The sequence below is a fragment of the Sodiomyces alcalophilus genome (genome assembly GCF_042370955.1).
Source record: "Sodiomyces alcalophilus JCM 7366 unplaced genomic scaffold ACRALscaffold_3, whole genome shotgun sequence".
Lineage (NCBI taxonomy): Eukaryota > Fungi > Ascomycota > Sordariomycetes > Glomerellales > Plectosphaerellaceae > Sodiomyces > Sodiomyces alcalophilus.
In genome coordinates, this window is record NW_027263534.1 from 4099288 (window position 1) to 4115141 (window position 15854).

A 15854-nucleotide genomic window follows, 5' to 3' on the forward strand; every position below is an offset into this window, starting at 1 on the left:
GATTATCGATATATCCGCTAAAGCTCTAATCACGGGGCTTAATAACCTTAGCTCTTATAAGCGTAAGAAAGCCGTGGCTTATCAGGAGTTAGTCTATCCTATACCGTGTTTCTGGTCTAAGACACGACTTATCGCGGGTACGGTTAATAAGTATAATATTTTTTACAACGGTCTAGGATATAGTAGTAAGTTTTCTTTACGCTTCTTATTATATTACCCTAATTATAGTAAGCTAATATTATAGATATAGGTAAACTCGCACTTTATTTAGTACGAAGTGGCTAGTAAGGGTAGCGCTTTATATATCAAACTAGATTTCGTGGGCTAAGTTATCTAAGGTGACTCTAAGGCTACTATTATAGGCCGGGTATAGGATAGCCTGCTAAATCTTACTAATAAAGACGTGGAACAGGAGCTATTTAAGAAGGTAAGGTCTAGTAATAGTTTATCTCTGTTTTATCGCTATATATTCGTGGCTAAGGACCTCGCTAGTCCTTAGAGGGAGTATATTATAAAGACGGTGACCCGGGCTTATATAGTTAAAGCCCTGATTATCTAAGGGTTCGGGGTTATTAATAACGTGCCGTGCTAGTACTATAAGGAATAGTGGTCGGCTATAAGTGATCGGGTTAATAATAAGATCACTTATCCTTTCTTTAAGTATATATCGCTTTAACGTAACGATCGATTTCCGGACTACGCTAACTGCTATTTTTCTAAAACCGCTTATATATATCGCGATAAGGGACTCCGGAAGAAGTTCTGTTAGTCTAATCAGGAGGTCTTATAGCCAGATAGTGACTATACAGGTATTAGTTACTCTGATCTATATACTAAAGACTTACTAGTACTGCGATAGTCCGTATATAACGATAAGATACGTCTATGGCTTTCGCCTCGGTACGGCGTCTTCGTGGTAAGCACTATTACTCTATGCCGTGAAAGTGCTTAGTAGATACACGACGTTTATAGAGGAAGGGGTCTTAAACCGTAGGACTATATAATAGCATACGTCCCTATATTAGCGTATAAATATAAGGACGACCTCGAGAAGTTCTGTTATACTATTTAGAATAACCCGATAAAGAGGGATTAAGAAGAGACGATAGAGTAGTCTTATATCCCCTTTATCTCTAGGGCTTAAGTTTAGCAGTATAAGTCGGAAGTGTATAGCCTTAGTAACGGTAACTATAAAAGCCAGCTAGAGTAAGATATAGATAAGTGATTTAGGTAATAATTACTATAATCAGGGTAACCTTAGTATAATTAGGATATTTTATTTCGGTACGCGGCGTAAACGGGTAAAGGAAAGGTAAATAAATAATAAATATATTTAGTGGATATATCTTTATAGTATCTACCTAGTTAGTGTATATAAATAATAAATAGTAATAGTAAAATATAAATAAAAGAACTAATAAATAAAATAATAAGTGGAAGGGCGTGGAATAGGGTGATTAGGGTAATAAAGGGTAAACAGGAAAGAAATAGGAAAAAGAGCGAGTAAAGGAGTCCTAAAAGCGGTGTTTTTGTTTTAGCGGGTAATAGTTAGTTTTTAATAATAAATAGATAGCGGTACCTTATATATCCTTAGCCCTAATACTATATATAAGACTCTTATTAAGTATAGTATTACCACGATTAGATTAACTAGGTAGGAAGTAATAGTAGGGGATAAAGTATAAGGTCCTAGTATAGTCCTTATACCCACTTCGGTTAAAGTCAGGATCTCTAGGGATATAGACTTTAACTCTTCCCGACTATATCGCTTTCCGGAGCTCTATTTCTAACCTTTTATAATACTCGCCTAGTAAGTCCTAAAGTCTTACTAACTATTATAAAAATACGTTAACGGTCTAATTAAGGGAACCTACGTTATTTTAACGCTCGTTATCCTCGGCCCTAGTATCTTTATTAATAGATTCTCCTAGGAGGAGGGGTACTTTAACTAGCTTTTTATCGATAAGGACGCCGCGGGCAGGGTACGTAATTATTAGTTCTTTAGCGTAGTCCCTTTCTAGTATCGTCTAGTCCTCCGGCTCTTAGTATCCGTCTTTATCCTGGATGAATTTCTTAAGGCGGTTAGCGGTAAAAGTAACGCCTTAGAGCTCTTCCCCTAATAAAGTCGATAGCCTAAAGGTCTTATTATCCTGATTAGACGATATAATACAAAATAGCCTATTCTAGCGGTAATCTAGCTTCTTATCGCGGCTTATATTAATAGCTAGCTTAGTATCGTGTATAAGGATAAGGTCGCCGACTTAAAGTCTTTACTTATATAGGGTCCTAACTCTTAAACAGTTAATAGAGTCCGTCTTCTGCCACCGTTACTTATTAACTATATCGGTAATAGTCCTCCGGTCGGCTTCTAACTAGGCGAAGGCCCTTAGGCGTAGTAATATCTCCTTTTTAGGGGTCTTAACGCGGGCCTAATTAAGTACTCCCTAAGTAAGGCAGGTTATTTCGATAGGCGTGATAGCCTTATAGCTATATAGGAGGTAAAAGGGGGTCCTTCTAGTGGATACTCGGATAGTTATACTGTCCGCGAAAAGGACTATAGGCAGGATCTTATATAATATACCGCGGTAAATCTTTTACTAGATAATAAGCGTATAAGCGATAGGCTTATATCCTACCTTATTTAGACTATTGGCGCGGGGGTAGTAGGCAGAGATAACCTTACGCTTTATTAGGTACGCCTAATTTAGCTTAATTATACTACCCTTATTCTTAGGACCTCTGTCTATAATAATATACTAGTATAGTCTATACCGGCAGATAACTTCTTCCTATAAGAATATCGTAACGGCTCGCGACGTGTTTTTCCGTAGTAGACAGGCTTCGACCTATCCCGTGAATATATATCGAGCTTTTACTAAGTAATACCGGTTAAGATACTAGATATTAAGACTTACCTATATAAAGGGGAGGGCTTATTAAGGCAGTTAAGTAGTAATTAAGAGATCTTCGTATGCTTTACCTCGGCGGCTTTAATACTTAGCGTATACTTCGATAACCTCCTTAGTCTACTTATAGATCCCGTCCTAGGTATATAGGGGGGTAAGCTTCCAGTACGTCTAGTCTCTTATATAGTAGCGTGACTTATCGTAGGCTTTCCTAATTAGGGTAACCTAAGTCTCTTTATCGTTAATCCACCTTTTAGGAGTCGAATCTTTGTTAGTAACTCTTATTTATAGTAGACTATCCTTTACGAAAACACGGGTCGACCGGTCTTTAACGCGGCGGCGTTATAAGGGTCTATTCTAGAGGGTATCCGCAGGCTTATTAAAAATAAGGCCACTTATTAAGAGAACTGGCTCTAGGTAACGTCCGGATCTAAAACGTCTTCGGCTAGGGTAGTGTTATTAAACCTTTTATCCGTATTTATAAGGAAGATTCGGCTATTAATAAAATCGTTAATATCTCCTTTTATAGCGTTATTAGCCTAATTAGACGGAGTGGCAGGTATCCTCGAAAGTCTATAGGCTATAGTGTTCTTAGTTCCCTTAATATACTTAACCTCGAAGTCAAAGAGTCGGATCCAGGCAATCCACCGAGTAATAAGTACGCCGGGCAGGTCTATAGCAGAACCACTAAGCTAGGACACTAAGGCTTAAGTATCTATTTCTAGTATAAAGCGGACTCCGTAAAGATAGTTATAGAGTCGGCGAAGTACCTTTAATACTCCCCTTAGCTCTAGCTTACCGGTATTATAGACCTTCTCCGCCGGGTTTTATCTACCGCTTTCGTACCGGGTAATAACTTTTTTCCTATCGATATACTAGCCTAAGATTCGGCCCTAGCCCTTAATATATATATCGATAATTATATAGATAATACTAGCCCCTTTACCGTACTTAATAGTAATCAGAACTAGTATAAAGGTTAGGGTAACCTTAAGAGTATCTAGAGCATACTATTAAGGCTCGTTATATAGGAAGACGGAAGTCTTTTTTAGTAGGTCTATTAACGGCCTCGCGATAATAGTAAAGCGGTAGATCCAGATACGGTAAAAGGTAGCGAGACTAAGAAAAGAATAGACTTCGGAAATAGTCCGGCACTTCTACTACTTAGTTAACTTAGCCACCTTAGCCTACTTAGGGGAACGGCTATTACTTCTATACATATAGCCTATAATAATAGCCGCTTTCTAATACTATTAGCTTTTAGCGCTAGCTATAATGTCTTTAACGAGCTTTATATTAAAAAGGACTTTATCGATATTACTAATATACTCGGCTATATAACGGCGAATTCTAGGCTTAATTAGGGTATTATTATAAGTAGCAGTCGGCCCTTTAACTATAATATCGTTAATAAAGGGTCGGTAATACTAGGGAATAAGGTTATAAAGGATATGGGTTATAGTATATATAAACTAGGCCACTAAGTTAGTCGCCCTTTACGGAAGGGTGTATATCCTAAAGAGTCCTAAAACCGTAGCGAAGGTTATTAAGTCCCTTAACTCCTTATTAAGGGTGACCTGGTCGTAGCCAGAGAAGAATTCTAAAAGGGAAACTATCTTATATATACTAAAGTCCTCGGAAAACTCGTTAGCCCTAGGTGGGATAAAGGTATCGTGTAGGGTAATAGTATTAATCTTAGTAGCAGAGTTAATAAGGCGTATATTACCGTCTTTCTTTTTTATAAGGAACTAGGAGTTTTAGTAGGCCGTATAGCTTTCCTTAATAACCCCCTTATCCTTCCTATCTTTAATTATCTTAACGATAATAGACTCTAGGGCTCTCGGGATAAGGATCCCTTTTACCTACTATACCTTATACGGAACCACCTTAATCTTTTACGGCGGGGCGACTCTAGGGTTAAGCCTCCTATATTCTTATTAATCCTATATAAGGGTAGCTTCGAGGTTTAAGAGGGTCTTCGTTAAGAGCTCCTTTTTTATACGTAGTAGATAGTCGGTAGAGGCTAAGATATCTTTAAGTCGCTTTTCCGTAAGTCTTAAGCGAGGGGTAATCTTAGAGAACTTTAGGGTAATTAGGCTAATAAAACAGTTATCTTCCTATTCCTATATATCCTCGGGGATTTCCGCTAAGATCTTCTGTTTCTAAAGGGGGTCGCCTTCGGGGACGGAATTATCGGATAGCACGTCGTTTATAGGGTAAATCTTAAGGCCTTTCGGCTTATATATAGTATAGATAGCCTAATTAGGTTTATAGTATACCTCCTTGATTAGGTCTTAGTGCTTTCTCCTCTTCGCGGTCTATAGCTTCTTCACGGCTATTATAACGGCGCTAGTAATACGCGCGTCTTCGGCCCTTAAAGCCGATAATGCTAACGATTAGTAAGACTTCTATGCTTCCGACTTAAAATTAGTATAAGTGATATAGTATAAATTAGGCTAATTAGGGTAACTATAATAAGGACTTATAGATAAATATAGTAGTAAAGGAAAAAAACGGTGGTTATAGGATTATCGGGCTTCCTTATCGTATTTCCTATACCCTTAGCTTTAATTCCGTAGCATCGCCCTTAAGGCTATATATACCCTTAGTAAAAGTGGCTTAATCTCCTTAAAGAATATAAAGGCTACTAGAAACGCTACGTTAGCGTCTCTAATTATATATTAAATCTTATCGCCCTCCTTTAGAACGTCTAAAGGGTAATAGTTAGCCTTACCCTTAACGGATAGCGAGGTAGCGGCCCTAGGCTAATAGGTAGGGTCGCTATCCTAAAGCTAATATTAATTAGCCTAATTAGACCGATCCTTATCGATCCGACGCCTTTTATTAGCCTTATAGTTCGGCTAGCTTTAGTTCCTCGGTATCTCCTTAATCTACTCGTAATAGGCGATAAGTATAAGAATACGGGTATTACTAAGCATAAAGTCGGTATCGATCTAACTATCCCGGAAAAAGAAGGACGCTCTAGTCTCCTAGATCCACGGTATACTAAGTAGTATATTAGGCCCTAGACTAGGGAGGACTTAGGAGTTAAAAACTCCGCTTCGCTCGCTAACCTATAAACGTTTTTCGAGGTATCTAGTATATAGTTACCCCTCCTGGTTATTAACGCCCTTAATTCGGATCTCGGTCTAGCTAATATAATATTCTAAACCGAAGCGTCTTATAATAGCTATAGAGATAGTATTAAAGGTAGCCCCTATATCGATAATAGCCTTTATAAAAACGTTAGGGTTATACGTCACGGTATCCTTTTAAGTAAGCCGGCACTTTAAGACTATATACCGGGTAATAACTAAAGGGTTATCGGTTTTAGGGACTACCTCTCTTTTAACGATACTAAGGGTACTCGAGCTAGTATTATCAGGTTAGGCTTATAAGACGGTATATCCCTTTAATAAAGGTAGGGGAGGAGGTATACTAGGGGGACCTCGTCTATTAAGGAAGAAGGCTTTACTAGCGGTTAGATAAACGATCTCGCGTTATAGTTAACTAGTCTTAGCGGCGTGTATCCTCTTATCGTTTCTTAGCTTTATATCCGGGTCGGTAAGAAAGTGGTACTAGATAGGAACCTTAATACGGAGGTCCCTGATTTACCTATCTAGGTCTAATTAAGCTTACTCTAGGTTATAAGGCTAATCTACGGAGTAGCTAGGCTTATATTTACTAATAGTCTTTAGTTACTATTACTTACGCTATATCGGCGCTTTATTTATATCCACTTTTTTATTAATACTCTTAGCTATAAGTAAAGTCAGGACCCGGTAGCCTAGACTAGGGTTTAACTTTTATAAGCGCTATTTAATAACTTAATTAGGGAAACGGACGGCTTTAGGAGTGGCTTTAACGACTCTCCTGCTCCTAGTCGTGTAAAAAGGCTACGAGGGGGGCTACTCTTTCCGAGTATCCTTTAACGCGGTATAGATATCCGCCTACTAATTATCGGATATAATAGATATAAAATTAACGCTAAAGCTTATTATAGGAGCCTTAGCCTTCGCTTCTTCCTCCTTTAGCCTAATATAATCTTTTAACGTTACTCTTATAACGTCTTTTATCTTAATAAGGAGGCTTCTAGAGTTAGTGCTAACGTGGTAGGCATTAGCTAGGTCTTTATACTTCCTTTAAAGGCGTGTGCTAAGCTAGTAAAGGATGGACCGCCGGTACGGCTAGTCTTACTATTTAAGGTATATATCCTAGGGGTAGGGCTATTACTCGTTATTTTAGCCTAAGGCGAGGTAGTCGGGATACCTAAACCTAACTAGGTACTAGGTCTTATCTAGCTATAGTACCACGCACTACTCGCGGCGGTAACGCTCCTATCTATAGTAAAAGTAATAGAGGGGTAGTTTATTAATAAGGTAATATTACGATAAGCGGCTAGAATAGGGGTAGGAATTCCTATTCCTATACCGCGGTAGCCCTCGCCTATACTATATATCGTCCTTATATATACTAATATTAGTCTAATTACGGGTAATATAATAAGCTGCTAGAGCGGCGTCCTGCCTCTCCGAAATAGACTACTTTACGGCGGCGTAGAATAGGGTCTTTAGGTAAGGGTTGGTAGCGAGGATTATATTAACTTTATTAGCTCCTACTCGACGCGAGGGGGCCATGACTTAGGGAACCGCGTTCCTAATAACGCCTATACTATTATAAACTATAAAGATAACGCACTTCTCTAAAAGCTCCGTTAACTTATCTATATCGCTCCTTATCTATATAGCCGGTTTAGGTATTATAGTAGGCCTTTATAAAATAGTCGGCGTATACGTTATCGGGTTAGCCTAATTAGGCTAAGGCATAATAGCTAATATTAGTTTAGTGGTTAGCGTAGGAGTAGGAATATCTATAATACTCGCTATTTCGTTAATAGGCCGCCCGTCGGCTACCTAGACGTCTTCTGCCTACTCTTTTAATATATCCGATAGGTCGTAATACCTGCGTAGCCGGTTCTTTAGGTCTATAAACTTATACTTTATCCGATTTACGAGCTATATATTAATATCTCGGTATAGGATAGCGAGGAAGATATTATAAAGCTCGTGGTCCTTAATAAAGGTACCGCTAACTCCGTTAGCTCTTAACTTCTATACTATAACGCTTATTAATAGCCGTTTAACTTATTAGACTATCTTAACTTTTTATACTTATAAGTAAGTTATAGTTAGCGTATTTTATTAAATAGGTCGAGCTATAAGTCGGGGTCTAGGTAAGAGTATTTATTAATAAGCCGCTGCTTTAGGTTCTTTTATTATCCGCCGGATACTTCGACTAGTGGGATTATCTTATTAACCGTAGGACGGATATTAGCCTCCGTGAATAGGCTAACGTAGGAGATTTTATTAGCCTCGCTAAGGCGGTTAAGTTTAGCATAGTCTTAATAATCCCTAAGGAAGGTAGATAGGGCTGTCCTATTAAAGCGAGGGGCTCCCTTAGTAAAGGGGTTTAGGGGCGCGCGAGATATAATAGTAGCTTTATCCCTCTTATCGTCGTATAGGCTAATATACTAGTAGATAGCCGCGAGCGTCTCTAAGGTAAGGCTCGCCTTAAAGTTCTTTAGGATATTATTAGGGGGCGCGACCTTTATACTAGGAGCGTGGGCCTGCTAGGGAGCGCTTAGTCCGGGGGAAATAGGGGGAATAGGGGAAACGGGGGGAGCGGGGGGAGTTAGCCCGCCGCTAGGGTTCGGGTTATCCTGACTAGGCGAAAGGGAAGCTAATACGGCTCTATAGCCGGATACCGGGATACCCTGACCGTAAAAGACGGTCGTTTATAGGCCGATACCGGGGTCTATATCCCCTTACCTAAGCGAGGCGGTTATAAAAGGAGGGTTAGCCGTAAGAGCGGCGTTACCCTAATTAGGCGTAACCGTGGTCGCTAGGGTTAGGATAGCCGTATATATACTATTATTATCGGGCTTAAAGTCGTTATAGACTATAACCGTAGGGGGAGGGGTATAATAGTCGGTTTATTACGGAGCTATTATATTACTAAAAGGGGGGGGTTAATCTATTATAGTAATAGGTTTAGGTAGATTAGGGGAATTAGGGTCTTTAAAAAAGAAAGGGTTAAGAAATAAGAAGTAGTTATATATTAAGTCTATAAGTCTAAGGATAATTCCACTTAGCGATAGGGGGTAAAAGGAGCCCTTTTTTTAGGGGCCTTAAAGGATATAATATAAGTACTCTCCGCTAAGGCTTAGGAGGGAACCTATTATAGTTAGATTAACGGAGATATCTATAAGGAATAGGATAAGATATCGCTAGCCATTATAGGATATTAGTTTAAGTTATATCCGGGATCTATTAGTAGGTTTACCTAACCGCCGGGTCTATAAGGGCGCGGTATTTTAGAGCTCCTTAATAGGTTCTTTTAACCGTTAGGGCTTTATATAACTAGATTTTCTTAAAATTCTTAGGGCTAAGGACTTACTATTATCCGTATAGGCCTTTATTACCCTAATTATAATTAGGTTAACCCTACGCCTTTATTATTTTATACTAAAAGGGTTATAATAAAAGATTTTCTTATATCTAGGCTTTACGGCCCCTAATAGCCTATATATATAGCTTTTCCTATTCTAGTAAAGGAGCGCGCCCTTTATATTTATATCTATACTATATCCGGAATCTATCTTATAGTTAATCTATTCTTTATTTTATTCATCGTGCCTTTTTCTTAACTATCTTTCGCTTTTCTATCCACCTTTACCTTATCGGCGGTAAGGGCCTATCTCTCCGTCTATAGCTCTTATCTTATTTTTAGTAGGGAGGATCTATCCCCGTTTTCTAGTTATTAGGTTTTATTAAGGCTATATAGGGGGCAGGTTTCCTAGGCTATTATCGTAATCTCTATTCTAATTTTAAATATTAATACTTTATTTTTAATCTCGGCCTCTTAGCCGTATACTTCCCTCTTTACTTCCGTAATTGATATATAGTTTGTTTAGGTAGGCCGTAACTCCCCTTAATTATTTTCGGTTACCCTGATTAGACGATTAGGACTTCCTAGGCACTAAATAAATCCGCCTTTAAGCACTAATTAAAGAAAGGCTAAGCCGTTACTATATAGAACGGCTTAGGTAGTATAATCTCGGATAAGTCTTCGATAACAGGAGTGCTTAAGACTATAAAGTATATATAACCAAAATAATATATATAATAAGGAGACCTTCAGAAAAGGTTCCTGGAGGTGCGCGCTTGCTCTGATTAGGGTAACGTAGCTTAAATAAAGTGAATATAATAAACGTGGCAAAACTTAGGGTTAAAAGGATAATGATTATGTAGGATAATAAGTATCCTCTATGTCTGGGTGGCGTCGCCACGTATATATAATGTATAAGATAAATGAAAAAGCGCGCGTCTTATAACGTTACATGACGTCCCAACGACATAGCACTTGGTCTCCGATCCACCCCTCTATACTGGTCTTGAATGCAAGGCTAGATATAATAAAGCCCCGATTTTCTATTAGTATTTATTTATATTATTAGTTAACGCTTATTTAGGATTTGGTACTAGGACCTTTTTGTGTATATAAGGGGTGTTAACTGTTTTTAGACTTCTACGGCAACCCATAGGACCGACTATAATAACTTCCAAAAATAGTAATAGTCGACTACTACGTATACGCCGCTTATAGAGTTAGTAAACCTATATACTATAATTTATAGTATTATCGGTAATAGTTAAATAATGAATCTAGATAAAACTGTTAGATATATAGCGCCTATAAATTTATATAGAGTCCGTAGATTGTATTTCTGATTATACGCTAGCGTATAAGAGTAAATATCGATATCGTATTTTATTTCTAGCTCCTTAGAGCTGGATTCCATTTATAACTCATAGATAATAACGAGGAACGTTATCTTATTATATCCGGTCTTAAATATTAACTATATAATTCTATTCTAAGCTAATCTATATTAGGCACGTTATATAAGCTATTATAAATCTTGAAACTACGCAGACCGAGTTATGAGAGAAATATCTCCTAGCTCTTCGGATATATCGGTTATTAATCTAACTGATATAACGCCCCCTCGAAAGGAATATAAGAAAAACCCAGTCCTAATCGGCGCTTTATAAGCCCCTAGGGCGTAGGAATATCGTGCACTACTAAGCGCACTTAAAGATAGCGAGGCAGAATAATAGGCTAGTATTATATAAACGAAAAAGGAGAAGGGGCTATCTCCTACTAAGGAGATCAGTATTACACTATATAGCGGCGAATACTACTTAGTTTCAAGCAGGGGCATTCCGTTTTGTTATTTTATAAATATGCTTAGGCAGAAAATCATAGGATAAGTCGCTATTCTTTTAAATTTGCTTATACTAATACAGTAAGATCTAGTTCGATATATTATCGTATAATTTAATACTTAGCCGGAATAGTTTAAATAAGACTTTATATTATTTTCTTATAATAAGAGGAATCCAAAAAAGTTAACTTTTATCGTAGCGAGACGTATAAGACTATTATTCTCGGAGCGCTTCTTCGCGAGCCGGGATATTAAAGGAATCTTATCTTTATTTTCTTTATATAACTAAAGTCGAGTTCGAGTAGCAGGATCCTAATATCTCGCGAAAAAGGGCAGGACGGAAAGCTAATATCTAAAAGGAACCGGAACTAAGCGAAGACGTGCTAACTATAATAAAGAAAGCAACTATTTAGTAGTCTATGATAAAGAAAGAAATTATTGGGTAGTCCGTACTAAAGAAGGAAATCGTCGGGTAGTCTATAATAAAGAAAGAAACCGTCTAGTAGTCCGTTTAGTAGCCTACGATAAAATAAGAAATTATTAAGTAGTTATATCTTAGAAAGAAATAAGAAGAATAGTGCTGCTCTAAGATAAGCGGAGAGGCGTAACTATCTATACAGGTGGAGAAGGAGGAACTAGTCTAGAAAAAGCCTTAATAGTTATGAAAAATTAGTATACCACTATTAATAATGGATTTATATAGCCAATTAACGTCGTTAACTACTAGACGTAAGCGTATAATTTTAAAGGTTAAAGGGAAAGATTAAGAATAGTCTATTCTTTATAATAAAGATATTTACTTTATTAGTATTATTAGTATCCTAAGTATCTATCTCTATATCACTATATTCTTCGCTAGTCGATAACTCTTTAGTTCTTATTCCCGCTTTTCTAAGAAATTCCTTAATAAAGGTAATACCGCCTTATAGAGTTAGAAGTAAAGTAGGACGTGGTTCCTTCTTTTTATAATCGTATAAATTAAGACCCTTTTGTATATATTCGTATAAGGGTAAAGCAGGATATTCCTTTCCTTATATAATAAGAATTTCTTAAAGGCTAGTTATAGTTTTCTTAATTCCAGAATAAATATCTATAATCGTCTCTAGAAGATATATATCTATTTTCGTAACATCGTTAGCGAGGATATTTTTAACTATATGAAAGCGTACACAATTAACTCGTACTTAGAAATCGGGATTAGTCTAGTAATAAAGTGCCTAGGGTGTACTAGTAACGATATATAGTCTTAATCGTTATGGGCGAATCATATAAGCGTTATAGACTTATGTAAAGCAAGCAAAGTCCATACGAATACGCGGCTTATAGATATAAAAGAGGGCGATTCTGTTTACATTTAAACGAGGATCAGAAAGATCGTGTTCGGTAAGATAAATAAAGAATCCCTATAGTATATTAGTATATAATCAAAAACATTAAGAAGTATTGTTAGACTTCCACGCTAAGAAGCTACGCGAGACTAACAGAGTCTATTCCATTAAGATTTAATCCGTTAATTATAGATACTCTTCCCGAATACCCAGCAATCGTTAGACGAAAGGGTATAGAGTAGTAGGAGCTATTAGCTATAGTAAAGAGCCTCGAGTATTACCGCTATTATCTTAAAGGTATAGGATAGATGTTTATAGTATTCATAGACTATTAGGCGCTTAAGGGCGTGCTAAACGCGCCGGCGCGGGACCTTCGCGGAAAGCTCGCTAAATAGGTATACCGATTATTATTATTCGACTTTAAGATTTAATATCGCCCGGGTAGGATAAACCCGGTAAACGGCCTATTAAGATAGCCGGATTATATAGTGGATAAGACGCTATACGATAATATGCTTCTTACCTTATCGTAAAGATTACTACTAGTTAGCGGCCTCCCGATTAGCGTTTATTATTGGATTGCGAGTATCTACCTTACCCTAATAGGTAACGCGGTAAAGATTATATACGTTTAAGCTGCTTAGGTAATATTACCTTTATATAGGCCTAGTAAGCGTAAGCGGGTGTAGACTCTATAGGAGGGGGCCCTGCCTAGCTTAAGAGATAAGGATAAGAAAGGGCTATAACGCTTACGTGTACCCGATAATACCAGGTATATTAGTATCGTTACTATTACCCGCTCCTAAACACGAGACGTGGGGTATAAAGCTATTACCTAGTAACGAGTCGCTATTAAGATATCACCGATGCCCGAGGCTAAGGCTAGGGTTATTATAATACTAGATTAGTATATCGTATATTCTATAACTAAATAGCTAGCTAAGAATAAAACGGTAGGTCGGTATATTATTAGCGAGGAACTAGAAGATCTGGTCAGTGGGCTATAAACCACTAACCCGGATTATATATCCTTAATTACAAATGTTCGCTAAGGGACTAGAAAAAAAGCAGGGTCCTCTCTCGGAGAAAAGGACATACTATTATTTAAAAGACGGTTAGTACTGCTTATATAGGGCGCCCTAAGAGCCGAAGTCCTGCGATAGCACTATAATAACCCTAGGGCTATATATATAGGAGCGAATAAGACGCTTAAGCTGATTTTAATAAAGTTTTACTAGGTAGACTTAGCGGCGGATATTTACGATTATATCGCCGTATATTTAGCGTGTTAAGGGGTATAGGTGCTATAATATAAGCCGTACGGTTAGCTATAAACGCTACTATTACCCACGTATCAGTTCTAAGAGATTAGTATTGCTTTTATTACGGGTCTACCGCTTATAAAAGGTGCTAATAGATAAACGTATAACGCTCTCCTAATAATCGTTAACCGGTATATAAAATACGCTCTGTTTATTCCTACGGGGAAGGACCTAATAGCACCCTAACTAGCGGCGCTATTATATAACGAGATTAAATACTAATTCGGTAGCCTAAAGGGTATAGTAATAGACTAGGATAGGCTATTTACTAGTTAGTTTTAGATAGAGTTCTGCCGTGAATAGGCGAATACTCCGCGACTATCCACTATATACCACTTATAGATAGATTGTTAGACGGAATAAACGTATTAGTTCCTAATTAAGTACCTATAAATAATCGCTAGTAATATAATAATATAATAGCGCGCTTAGTTATTAAAAGCAGGGTCCGCCTATAATAATAGCGAGTATGCCTCGCCTAGTATCTTATAGTATAAAGCGCTATACGGGTCCTATCTATATATAATGGTTCGAGTTATTCCGACTATACCACTTAGTTATTCCGACTATAGTTCAGACATAGACCCTTCGTAACCACGGTTATAAACCACTTCGACGTCTTTTTTTATTAATTTCATCGCTCGGATTTACTAAGTAATTAACAGATAGCTTATTCGATTAATCGAGCTAGTAGCAGTAACTCCCATGTCTCTGTCTTCGTATTCGTCTTCGTCTTCGTCTTCGTCTTCGTCTTCGTCTTCGTCTTCCTCTTCGTCTTCCTCTTCGTCTTGGTCTTCGTCTTCCTCTTCGTCTTCCTCTTCGTCTTGGTCTTCGTCTTCCTCTTCGTCTTCCTCTTCGTCTTTCACGTCCATACCGACGCCCACGCGACCGCGGCTATCTTATTCTTACTTTATATAACGAGGTAACGGAACGCGCTGCCTGTATCTGTAGATTGACGACGTAGATTGACGACGTAGATTGACGACGTAGATTGACGACGTAGATTGACGACGTAGATTGACGACGTAGATTGACGACGTAGATTGATGACGTAGATTAACGACGTAGATTGACGATGTAAATTGACGATATACATTGACGATATACATTGACGATATGGATTGACGATATGGATTGACGATATGGATTGACGATATGGATTGACGATATGGATTGATGAGGAAGATTAGTAGGAAGATTAGGGTCTAGGTCTAAACTATAGTCGGAATAACCAAGTGGTATAGTCGGAATAACTCGAACCTATATAATAGAGTATACTCGACCTAGGGATAATACCCGGGTATAGGGTATTTAAGAACGTATTAAGAAGCTAGCGGAGATTCGGCGGAAGGTCCGTGACTACTAGGCGCGTGCCACGGAGCCCTAGGCTTAGTATTATAATAAGCGTTACTAGCTATAGTAGTATAAGATAGGCGATATTATTAGACTATCCACGAAGAATTTCCGATTCCGCTAAGGGTTAAAGCTAGCACCACGATATATTCGGGTATAAGTAATTAAAAGGATTAGCGAATAGGCGTGTAAGGTCCGCCTTCTAATATAGGATATAAGGATATATAATATATTCCCGGTATCCTTATCATAACTGTGGAAAGACTAAGTGGCTATAAAGCCGCCGGCGAAGAATCTCCCGCTTCTAGAGGAGGAGTAAGATAAATAGGAGGTACAAGATATCGTAAGTTATAAAGAAGAATAAGGTAAGACGTTTTATCTTATAAAGTAGGCGGATTAGCTAGTAGAATATAATACCTAGGGACCAGAGGACCACCTAGAAAACGCTCTAGGGATCCGGAAGAGGTACTAAAAGCATAAAAAACATATATATAAGAATTAGGACGACTACGAGATAGTATAAGGCGCGGAAGTGTTATTAGATATAAAATAAGAACTTAATTATAGGTTATAATAACCTTCTCCCTTTAATAGTAACTAAATAAACGGGGTCGAGCCCCGACTAGTCCTAAATCCTAAACTATTAGTATAAAGTTTA

General features: G+C 37.8%; 1 protein-coding gene across 1 annotated transcript; it reads right to left on the bottom strand.

Annotated features, from left to right (window-relative positions):
• Positions 1–14400: 14400 nt before the first annotated feature.
• ACRALDRAFT_1093110 (uncharacterized protein) lies at positions 14401–14939 on the bottom strand (the record flags this gene model as incomplete). The annotated part of the gene is made up of 3 exons (XM_071019660.1): positions 14401–14409; positions 14545–14702; positions 14771–14939. The coding sequence occupies 3 exons, from the start codon at positions 14937–14939 to the stop codon at positions 14401–14403; spliced, it is 336 nt and encodes a 111-aa protein (XP_070876182.1).
• Positions 14940–15854: the final 915 nt, after the last annotated feature.